General features: G+C 40.1%; 1 protein-coding gene across 1 annotated transcript in view; it reads left to right on the top strand.

Annotated features, from left to right (window-relative positions):
- GAD1 (glutamate decarboxylase 1) overlaps window positions 1-12,322 on the top strand; it is a 41,451-nt gene that overhangs the window by 10,831 nt on the left and 18,298 nt on the right. Inside the window, exons 3-5 of the mRNA XM_007944385.2 lie at window positions 1,886-2,044; window positions 3,402-3,644; window positions 7,608-7,698. Of these exons, the coding sequence (XP_007942576.1) occupies window positions 1,886-2,044; window positions 3,402-3,644; window positions 7,608-7,698 (493 nt within the window). The remainder of the gene's footprint in view (window positions 1-1,885; window positions 2,045-3,401; window positions 3,645-7,607; window positions 7,699-12,322) is intronic.

The following is a 12,322-nucleotide window of genomic DNA, read 5'->3' as shown; positions in this document are numbered from 1 at the left end:
GCTGTTGCATTGTAAATTTTGGTCAATGACATGAGACAAAGTATATGTGAACTGCTGTATGAAAAGTGAATTTGCTCTGTAAATCTTCACCCAAATCAAAATAAAATTAAAAAAAAAAAAGAAAGTGGGAGAAGAGGTGAGGAGAAGGATGCAACCTTCATCTCTATATCCAAGTGTGGGGTCCATTATAATTTACTTCCCCCCTTCTGATGTCCTTTAGGGCTTTGATGATAAGTATAGAAGGTGCTGGGAACAATGAAAGGCCTGGCGTTTCTGCCTTCCTATTCCTCCCTCCAAAAATAGACACTAGCGTCTGTGTGGGAGGATTCTAATCACTGAAAGAAACCTTCCTGCATCCCTCCTTCCTCCACCCATCACCACTGAATTGCTGTCCTAGGGAAGTAAAGCTGAACTCCTAGATTAACTTGTCTTTCTTGCACCTCCTGGGACTTTCCTCCAAGCCTGCCTTGTGACTGTTTGACTTCCCACAGATCTTGGTCTCTACAAAGATAGCTTGGGGGTCACTTCAAAAAAGCTTAGCACTTTCTTCCTCTTTTAGGTATATTATATTAATATAATATATATTAAGTTTTGAGCTAAGATTGAGGCAGAATTGAAAGAGGAGATGCTGAAGGGAGGAGCAGGTTTACAGGCCAGGAGCCCCAGAGGGGATAGGTGGAGATGGAGGAGGGAGTATGGTCCAAGTTGGCAGGTTCTCCAGCTCTTTGGCTCAGCCCTGCTTCTCTGTTTGCTGCTGGTCATATTTGTTATCCTCTTCTCTGGTGGGAGAGGTTTTCATTCCCTGTGAACTGCAGAGAGGAGACAATTAGAACCCACTCTGGACTTTAGTCATCTCTCCCAAGTTCTTTGATCACTTTCTTTGTTTATTACAGCCTTCATCACCATCAAAGGCACATTCACGTCTGTCTTGTCTGGTAGACTGTAAGCTACTGGAGGGTACGGTGTCCACCTAATTTATCTTTATATGTTGTCCCCATCCTAAAAGCTTGGTATAGTGTTTTTCAACAATAAACAAAACAAACAAAAACCAAACTCACTGCCATAGGGTCAATTCCAACTCACAGCGACCCCCTTTGAGTTTCCAAGGTGGTAAATCCTTATGGAAGTAGATTGCCCAGTCTTCCTTCCACTGAGTGGCTGGTAGATTTGGACCACCAGCCTTCTGGTTAGCAGTCAAATGCCTTAGACACTACACCACCAGAGTTCCTTTTTTCAACAATAGGTGTTCAATAATTATTTAAAGAATTTAAAGACACCACATAGATTTTAAGCTTAGTTGTCTCTTTCTTCAATATTTTTGTTCAAGAATAGAGGGTAGTACAGGGAAAGCTGCCCTCCAGGTTTAGGACTCAAACCCTACACTTATATGCAGTCCTGTGAGCATTATCTGGTGCCAGAGGAAAACATCTTCCATGATCTCCAGGGGGATCCCCAATCCTCCTCTTCTCTCTGCTGATCCTCACCCCATCCTCCCCCTGGTTGCACAGCCCATAAACCCAGTGGTGGCAGCATCCTCTCTGATTGCATCCCTTCCCTTAAAACCCTATCCTGGGGCTGGTTACTGGAGTGGAAGTTGTCCAGTTGACTTAATTCCTAGTTCACTGTGATGTTCAGAGAGCAGAATGGGCTTCTCTTACTGTTTTTCTCTCTTGCATGACCGGATCTGTGCCACTGATGATGCTTGGCACTGCCCCCTCCCCGCCTGAAGGCGAGTAGTGCCAGAGCCACTATATATAAAATGAAGACACTAGACTTCTCAGGAGAGGGAAGAACCCCGTTTGGAGAGTTGACTTGGACCCAGTAGTTCACCTTCATAGGTGGGTAGCTCAGCGCACTCCCTCTGACCCAGCTTCTTATGCCATAGGCTTTTTACAAAGGACCAATAGCCTGGAAGAGAAGAGCCGGCTTGTGAGTGCCTTCAAGGAGAGGCAGTCCTCCAAGAACCTGCTCTCCTGTGAAAACAGTGAACGTGACGCCCGCTTCCGGCGCACTGAGACTGACTTCTCCAACCTGTTTGCTCGAGGTATTCCTTCTCCCCCATCCTTGCCCTAGTGCTCTCCAGAAGTTTTCTTATTTGAGTTTCTTGACTGTTTCTTGAAATTTGACTTATTTTTCCAAAACATGCCATTATTCTCTCTGAAGAGAGACTGCTTTCTGGGAATTACAATATACTCCCTTCTTTCCAACTGCCCAAGCCTCCTCATTTTGGAAGTGGGACAAGGGCAGTCAATAGAATAGTCAACTAATTAGAACAGCCCCTCTGAAGATATCGGCAGGGAGAAATATGATTCATAGAATCTCAAAATTGAAGGAACATATAAGAAATCCACTGGTTCCCTTGATAACATCCCCCAGGGTTGGCAAAGAAAAGAAATAGAATGGTAGAGTGAGATAGCAAGGTAGAATGTTGGGAGATGTGTGACTGGGCCTCAGAACTAAGGACTATCCTGAAATTCCTTTTCCTTTGGGAGCTCTTTAATTGATTACTGCTGCCTGCCCCCCAGCGCTGGTCTCAGGAGGTGTATAACCCTTCTCCCCTCAAACAACTCAAAGGTAGAGCCACCACTCTCCTCCCTTCTCATAAGGCCACAGAGTCCAAACCAGAACATTAAACAAGACTTTAATAAAAACCCAGAGATAACCCTGGGAATGGACACAGAGCATCATATACAGCCAGATAACCTTCTCTTGAGCTGTGGCTAACATCTCCAACTTGGGCCACCTATAGTGTTCCTCCCTGGTTAGGTGCCTAGCATGACTCTACCTAACAGAGACTGTAACCAGATAATACTAGATGATGCTCAGTCACCTCCAGACATCCCAAAGTTCAAGCCCATTGGTTGAGGTCAAGAGAAAGGCGGGACTCCCCTCTCTTCCCTTCCCAAGCCCACCTTCCAATTCTAATTTCCTGTCTGAGGATGCCACAAATAGCCACTGTCTTCAGGAGAGAACACAGCCACTACCACAGAGGCCTTACCCTCTGCTATCAACAGATCAAATCCATCATAACGCCAAACCAAAAGCTCAATGCCAGAACCATACTGTGGAACAGAGACGTACCTTGTACCAGGGAAGCAAGACAGAAGACTCCTCCATCAAGATAGGTTCCCACTGGCCTGCACATGCATAGCTGCAGTGTCGGGAGCTCACAGCTTCTCAAAGCACAAAGCCTGCGAACCTCAGAAAGTGTCTACAAAAATTTTGTGGAAGTGCATATGTGCTTTTATCTGGGAATATGATTTGTCAGATTTTCAAGTATATCTATATCCTGAAATGAAATTCTGCCTATAAAGATATCATGACTGATTTTAGGGATTTCTGGGCCAAGAAAATATAGTTCTAATTCAGGTGATAATCACTTGTTGGCTTTCTCCCCTCAGATTTGCTTCCATCCAAGAATGGGGAGGAACAAACTGTGCAGTTTCTGCTGGAAGTGGTGGACATACTCCTCAACTATGTCCGCAAGACATTCGACCGCTCCACCAAGGTGCTGGACTTTCATCATCCACACCAATTGCTGGAAGGCATGGAGGGTTTCAACTTGGAGCTCTCTGACCACCCTGAATCTCTGGAGCAGATCCTTGTTGACTGCAGAGATACCCTGAAGTATGGGGTCCGCACAGGTAAGGGTGAGAACCACATGGGCCTGTAGTGGCACCCTTGTCCTATACCCCACCCATGCAGATTGTGAACATATCAAACTCATGTTGAAGGGAAGGTAGCAGATTGCTCCATGACTACAAGAATGACTTTTGGCTGTGACAGTCGGTGGAAGCCCCTGACTGTGGCAAAAACTTACTATTTTATCATTTATTGTTATAAAGGTAGATTAAGATGGTACAGATACATGTCAAAATTCTGTATGAAAAGTTGTTCATTCTTGGTTTTAGGCTATTCACAACCTAAAGAGAGAACAACCCATCCCCTACGACTTCTTCTTTTTCCTTCTCCATTTGACATTCCTATTTCATTCTGATAACTCCTACCCTTGCCTGTCCCTGATACAAACTGGGCCCTCTTCCCTCCCCTTCTATTGACAAGACCAAAAAGCCAACCCCCCTATTTCACATTCTACTCCAGCCTCTGGAGTTTAGATACCCCGAATCACCATATCCCATTGCCATATCCAACTGCCCTATTGCCTCCTTTTCATGTTACGAAAACCCCCTCAATCAGCAATTCTGGCCAAAGTGGTTACTTTCCAGCTGTCTCAAGTTCAAGTACTTTATAGACTTATGTCTAGGCTGTTTCTAAGCCCAGGAGTGAAACAGTAACTCTCTCCCCATTATAGCCTGGCTTTCCTGAGCTCTTGGGTGGATGGATCAATGGTAATTGGCAGTCTGTGGTATAGTTGGCATCGCAGGGGGAGCCCTGAGGCCACACTTGGCAGCTCCCACTCTTTTCCTCTCTTCTTCCTCCCTCTCCTTTATATTTCCTCTCTTTTTTATTTGAAGATAGATTTAAGGCCCAAACTGGGGAGGATGGTGATAGAGCTGAGGAAGGGTATTGTATGTCAAAAACAAAGTGTTACAATGAAATAATGAGGCTGACCAAAGAGGCATTTTTAAATAAAAACCAAACCAAACTCACTGCCGTGGAGTCAATTCCGACTCATAGTGACCCTTTCTTGGGTTTCCGAGGTGGTGTCTCTACGGAAGTAAATTGCCCAGTCTTCCTTCCGAGAAATTTTTATCTTTTAAAATAAGGAATGCCAAATAACTTTTGATCTCTGGCAGCACCACTAGAATAAGCGTGACTTCACTGGATAAGTTTTGATGCATAAAACTCAATTATATGTACAAAGTCTGTATTGTTTGATTTTTTAATGAAAAACATTCTAATTAATTTAGTTACATCTCAGCTTCATCTGATGGCTTCCTTATTCCTGATGAAGATCAAATAGTGTTATTTAGCTGGATAAAAGAGGGAGAGTTTCCCCATATATGTTTTAGCTTGCCTTGCTCAGGTCTAATGTTTTTCATTTTGTTAGTTCACTTTGCATCCACTTTCACAGAGAAATGGAAACCACACAATTTTATCATTAAACCCAGAATGGTGTTATTCCTCCAAGAAAAATCTGTGGATTTGTCATAATAACATCTCAGATTGTCTACATTATTAGAGTCTCTGGGTGGTGCAAATGGTTAACGAGCCCAGCTTCTGACTGAAAGGTGGGGGGTTCAAGTCCATCCAGAGGCACCTGATACTGAAATGCCTGGTGATCTACTTCCAAAAATTCAGTCATTGAAAACCCTATGGTGCCCAGTTCTATCCTGATACATCTGGGTCACCATGGGTCAGAATTAACTCAAAGGCAAATGTTTTTTTCATTGTCGACAAAATGTAAATACTTCACAGTCAGAGAAAGCATAGACTCTCATTAGTCCACTATACGACTCTGTCTATCTATCAATCATCTGGATTATTCTTCGTCCACAAGAACTTTTTTAAAAAACCAACCACAGTATCATTGTTACACTAAAGGAAATAAACTTTATACTGATCATCGTTAAATATTGACTCAATGTTCAAATTTCCAGTTGTCTCATGAATTTTATAAATGTTTTGTTTTGTGATAAGTTATTTGATCTGAATCTAAGTAAGTCTGTCACACTGCAGTTGGTTGATGTCTCTTAATCAATGGATTTCTCCCTCCATCTTCTTTTTGTTATTTATTTGTTAAAAAACTTTATTTTTATTAAAAGTACTCCTTATTTCTCCCCCTACATGACTTTTGGCCATGTCACTGCTCACTACCACATCTACCATCTGCTATTTTCATTGAAGAAAGAGAGTTGAAATTGAATTTTAAACTCGGTCATTTTGTTACTTGATAGAAATTCTGACATAAGATTTTGGGGTCATAAGATTATATCATAAGCTGTAAGTCAGGTTTTTGTGGATTTTGTGTCTTTTAGATTTGAGTGGACACAGTGATAACGGTTTCACTTTGATTTGTGGACATTTCTCTGTCTGTCTTTGCCTGTCTTTTATATCTGCCTGCTATGTAGTTTTGATACATTAGCAAATAGTGTGATTGCATTTATTTATGATTCAATTATGTCTTAAAATCAAATGTTTGTTGTTAAGTTTTCAAATGGATATATCACATACAAATTTTAATGGATTTCAACAAAACAGGTTTCAACAATAATAGATTTCAACTCATAGTTTCTGTTGGTAGCAAGCAAGGTAGAGTGAAATGGGCTAGTTTGAGCTGTTCACTCTACGTGAATATCTGCAATCTGGGCCCATACTTGCACTAAGTTTATTGTTTATGCTTCCTTTTTAAGAAATAAAAATCATTATTAGTTTTTGAGAACTGTTAAGATGAAGAGATTGGTTTATTCTGATAAAAGAGTCAGAGATAGTCCAGATGTTTTTGAATGTGTCCCGTCACACCTGGGGAAGAAGAAACTTTTTCAGAGAGAGGAGTTAGACCAGGAACATTCAAGCATTAGCTCTCTGACAGTTATTTCAGAGGCAAAGGCAATTTCCACTGGAAATAGAACAGTCAGCATATCTTTCTAACACCAGTTCTCTGTCACACCCTCCTAGATAATCTATTGTGTTGACTCCTTCCTGACAAGCCAAGCCTGCTGCTGTGGAGTTGGGTTTTCCAGTGAATGCCAAGTTGGCCAAAACTTAGCAACGATCCTGAATTTGCTGAGAACAAAGACTTTTTAAAGTATTCTGTGGGTTGCAAAAGGCTTTAGAGTTATGTAGTAATAACAATTATTTCATCAACAACTCAATGAGTGAAGGAGTTTGTGGAGTCTGTGTCTGTCCCATTTCACAGAGGAGATGCCAGGTCATTTCAGCAAGAAATTAGTTTAACGGTCAGCTGACAATATGTGGGAAAGACATACCCATGCTCTATGCCATATTTTACTGGACCAACACAGAGACCCAGAGAGTGATGCCATGCCCACAGCATCAGCATCAAAGCTGGCACTGGCCCCAGGCTTGCTTTGGTTCACAAAGTCACAAACCCTCTCTGAAGCCCACAACCTCTTCTTCATCAACCAAACTTTGATTTTGAGATTGTTCTTTGGATGTTAAATTAAAAGCTGAAAGTGTTATGGGGAAAAGCAGGACTATCACATTCTGTTTTGGAATTAAAATAAATGTAACAGAGCAGTTCATCTGGAAATCACCAAGTAATATATTAGAAAGCATGATCAGGTTTACGGTATTGGATCTTTTTTATTTATTTAAAATCATGATGCTTTAGAAACATATAGATGTGGGGGATATCATTAATGCTAAGGGTTGGTGTGGGATTTGTTATCATGAACCATTGTATGTATCTCAAATTTTTAGTGTAATAAGCTTTGAGTGTTGTATGTAAGGTGGACGTTCATAACCCGGGTACTGCCTGTAATAGATTCAGAAAAGTGAATTTAGGTGAAAGGGTTGTATTACTTAAAACCTGTCCTTACTTCTCGAAGGTCCTAGGGGCCCTTATCAGACATATCATTGGGTGGAGGCCCCATAACTGGGGCTCAGTGGGGCAGGCTTTTTGCTTTGAAGGTAGCTTGAAAATCAGGTTTTCTTTGATCCATGCCTGTTGTTCATTTCTCTAGGTCATCCTCGTTTTTTCAACCAGCTCTCCACTGGACTGGATATCATTGGCTTAGCTGGTGAATGGCTGACATCTACTGCAAATACCAATATGTAAGTCCCATGTAAGCATCCATGATGTATGGCTATCATTGGTTGCTTTACAAACTAATTATTATAAATGGTTTTATAATAATTTTATTAAAATTGCCCTATTCATTTTTTCTCTTAAAATCTTTTAGATTTATCTTCTGGTTTAAGAGTAGATACTTTTTGAATTGTATAATGCAACTTAATAATAATATGGTTGTAAGAAATGATAACTCAAGCTTTCAAACTTTAGTGTAAAATTTCATGTTAAAAGGTTTCATGTCTCTTAATGGTATATCTAAATAGTTAATGTTCTGGGATATGATCTTGGTTCATTTTCCCATCCAAGTACATTGATCCTTATCATTTAGGTTATATTTCCTCTATAACTAAAGCTGCCAGAAAGTCACCAACTGATTTGACCGAGTCAATCTATCGCTTAACTAAATATTCTACAATAAAATTCAGCTGGTGAAATATATATTCCTTTCAAAATAACTGCTTTTCTGAATTTGACATGTTTTCCTATACTTGTTTGTGTAGGCAAAGTCTTTGTTTCTAAGTTTTAGTAAATTTTTATGAAATTGACTCAAAGGCCTGAGGGATGCAAGTATTACCTGGGTTTTAGTTGCTGTGGGGTGGGCAGTAGGTGTTCAGTGGTAGAATTCTTGCTTTTCGTGTGGGAGATCTGGAGTTCCCAGCCAATGTACCTCAGACGCAGCTACCACTCATCTGTCAGGCTGTGGAGGCTTGCATGTTGCTATAATGCTGAACAGGTTTCAGTCGAGCTTCTAGACTGAGACGGACTAACTAGTGATCTACTTCTGAAAATCAGCCAATGAAACCTTATCGATCACAATGTTGTGGTCCTGTTGTGTCTTGAGACAGAAGCAGATTCCATGGCAGGTAACAACAATAATTGCTGAGGAAATATTAAGAAAATGACCACTCACTTTTTAAGTTTATGTATATATAGACAGTCCCTGGATTACAAACAAGTTCTGTTCCTAAATCTGCCTTTATGTCAAATTTGTCCATAAATTGGAATAGTTAGGTGTGATTCAGATTGTATCAAATGTCAGTTGACCAAATGTTTGTCTTTATAGATAGTAAATAGTGTAACTTTCTATGCATTAAAAAAAAAAAAACTTCCTGATACACTAAAACATCTTTAATATAATAATGTAGTAAAAATAATGATGTTTTGATGTGCTTTGCAAAGTAATGTCCATTTGAAGTATAGCCCGTTTGTTATCACGAACCATTGTATGTACCTTAAATTTTCAGTTTAATATGCTTTAAGGGTTGTATATAAGTTGGATGTTCATAACCTGGAGACTGCCCATAATAGATTCAGAAAAGTGAATTTAGGTAAAAGGGTTGTATTACTTAAAATGAGAAATTCTATTGGGCATCATTACAGAATGCAAGTTCTTCATGTTTAAGATAGTCTGTATTTCTGAAACAAACCACTCCCAACCAAAAAACCAAACTCAGTGGCATCAAATCAATTCCAACTCATAGCAACCCCCACTGGGTTTCCAAGGCTGTGAATCTTTACAGAATTAAACTGCCTCATCTTTCTTCCACAGAGTGGCTGATGGGTTCAAACCACTAACCTTTTGGTTAGCAACCAAATGCCTTGACCACTACACCACCAGATCGCCTTTGTTGTTACTGTTGTTGTTATATGCTTACAAAACCTAAAAGACACTTAAAAGTTATATATTGGTTTGTGTGTATTCCAAAACAGTTTAATGTGATGTGTCTAAATACTTAACCACATTCAGAAAAGTTTCTATTAATTAAGAATTCCTGCTTTGTTTGCTAATTTAAAACAACAATGCAAATTTAAAAAAGCAAATGTGTCAAGCAAAGCCTTTCGTGCTAAAGGCATAAAATATTAAATTGATTGAAAAATGAAAACGGTTTTTCATGCTTCCCTACTCTAAGTCATGGTTAACTTCACGGAGTCTCCGGAAGGCAGAGGAATTCAGGTCAGAGACACAGTTGCTTTTATGGTATCCTCAAACAAAAACTCTTCTTTACTGTATTAAGATTTGTGAGATTAAAATGTATCACCAAGTACAGACATCAAAATACACTGATTGTAACTTAGGAAACAACCCCTAATGCATAATTATAGCATCTATCACCAAGGAGCAATTCTAATTAGAAAGTAGTTTTTTAAACTCAACCATTTGGAAAATAAATGAGAAAAACAGAGTAAAAAGTATATATACATTAAGGCCCTAGTACCCATGTTCACATGGGCACTGAATTCACCCATTGCCTTTCAGTGTGTATTCTGTGGGCCTCTTAGCTGCTATTTCCTAATATATACAGCCAATCTCAAAGTAAATAAAAGGAACTCATCCCTTTGGGCCATTTATGACCTGATACCCTCCTAAATGACTTTTCTTCAACCAGAAAGATCACAGATTTTCCTTTTTGTATGTGTTCATAAAATCAAAGTCCCTTCCTCTTCTCTTGCCTCAGCTGAACTAGGAAACACTAAAATATGTCCCAGCCATCTGAGGTCAAGGCCAATCCAACTAAATGGCACACAGTAATTGCAGCTATACTGAACAGTGGATATTTATGAAATATGATCCGATTCCAGCAGATCGATAGAGAAGGTTATTTAAAATAGTGAAATAGTTTCTGTCAATTCTAGAGACAAGTCTTTGTCTGAAGAAGTAATAACTATTATCTAGAAATTGTTCTAAGCCAGTTCCCCTGGAAGATCATGAAATGTGGCCACTTTGTCAGGTGCTTATGCAGGAATTTGCTCCCTCATGACAGACAGTTCTTCTCTGACTGGGAACAGTGTTCACAATAAGTCTAAGAAAGAATGAGAAAAGGATCTTTGACAGAAGAGGATTCAGTTAGTGATACACTGATTTTTTGGCCTGCACTATCATTATTGAATTTTGGTGGCACTGGTAGTAGAGAATAATAGTTATATTTCTAATATAGTCTTTTAAAAAGAACTATCCAATATCTGAATCTAAGTGATGAGTTAAACTGTTAGGATAGAAACAGCATTTATGTTCTTGCTTTGATGCCTGCCTGTGCATACAGATGTGAGATAATTCTTCCATGCAAAGGCCCAGCGGAGATCCAAAGGAAAATTCACAAGTGGGTAGTTGTCCATGGCACATACAGCAATTTTCCTTTAAAACAGGGCTACCAAGCACAATTGCGCAGGTTGAGCAGTGCCCACCTGCTCAAACACCTGATGGCTATACATAATCTTAATGGCAAGCTCTATCATAGCTCTTGTGTTACGAGGTAATAGTTTCAAGCATCTAGTGCTTTATTTTTACAGAAATAACACAGGAAAAAATTTCTATGGGAGTTATCAGTTATATTATACTCTAGGCAGGTTGTTAGAGAGGAACCTGAAGTGAGGAGTTCTCATTTGTCATAGAAAATAAGCTGTAAAATTAAGAACTTGGAATTCTGACTCTGAAACATACTGCAAGATCTTAAAACACATCACTGAATTTCTCTGGACCTCAGCTTCTTCATCAGAAAAATGAGGGATAATCATACCCATACTACAGAGTGATTCTGAAGAGAAAAATATCTGCAACCTTAATGTCTAGTGCATACAAGGTGCAGTGCATGCACTCAGGAAAGACAGCCACACTGCAGGTCACCATTGTCATTCAAGGTGCCTACCCTTCAGTTCCAAACTCTTTCCTTTCTATCTCTTGTCATCTCTAGATGCTAGGGGGCACCACCAAGCTGTCCTGGGAGTGTTATCCTTTAGGGTAAGGCTAGACTGCTTGCCGCATCTGTAAAGAGAAAAAGTCAAAGAGTGTCAAGATAGTCATATAGAAGATTCTTTATTAAAGGACTTCCCAGTTTGCCAGTCACTGAGAGTCTGGCTTCCTCATGCCTCTCTGAACCATATTGTGCTGCATGGCTCTCATCCTCAAAGTCTCCTCATGGTCCAGGCTGGCTGCTGAAGTTCTAGCCTTATGGATCTGTTTCAGAATCCAGGAAGGAGAGAGAGAGGGAGGCAGACAGGTGGGAAACAAGCAAGGAAAGGACAATAAGGGGACACACTCCTTCCTTCTAGAAAGTCTTCTCAGAAGCCCTACACAACATTTCCTATAACATCTCTTTAGCCACAACTTAGTCCCATGGCCACGCAGGGAGTCTATAACAACATAGTCTTTGATCCAGGTAAATTGTAGTCCTAAATAAAATTTGGCTCTGCTATTAAAGAAGGAAGGGAAAATTGATATTGGGTAGCAACCAGCAACTATGCTACAAGAGAACTGCAACTTCCTGACAATCAATTTGCCTTAGTTCTGAGTGAACACCAGTGGGAAGGTGAGTTGAACCACTTAAAAAGGGCTGACTCACTGCCCTATGCCAAGTGGAGGAGGACTCAGAACTCTCCTTTTGTGTCACTTTATGAACGTCACCATCCTACTGTTTTAAGTCCTTACTCCCAATCCCCTGTTCTTACACTTCAACCCAGAGCTTTTTGTAGCTTTATTTTCTTGTTCCCTGATTCTGAAATACAGTCTTTTGTTCTGACTTTGGCATCCAACCAGCCTCTTATGAATCCATATTTGACCTCTGCTCTTTTGACTTCATCTGCTTTCATCTGTCATTTATGGAAGGGGTT

The sequence above is a fragment of the Orycteropus afer genome, unplaced genomic scaffold (genome assembly GCF_000298275.1).
Source record: "Orycteropus afer afer isolate SDZICR_OR568_19922 unplaced genomic scaffold, OryAfe1.0 scaffold00001, whole genome shotgun sequence".
Taxonomy (NCBI): Eukaryota; Metazoa; Chordata; class Mammalia; order Tubulidentata; family Orycteropodidae; genus Orycteropus; species Orycteropus afer.
Note: the sequence above shows the minus strand (reverse complement) of the source record. Positions and strands in the feature narration are given on the sequence as shown.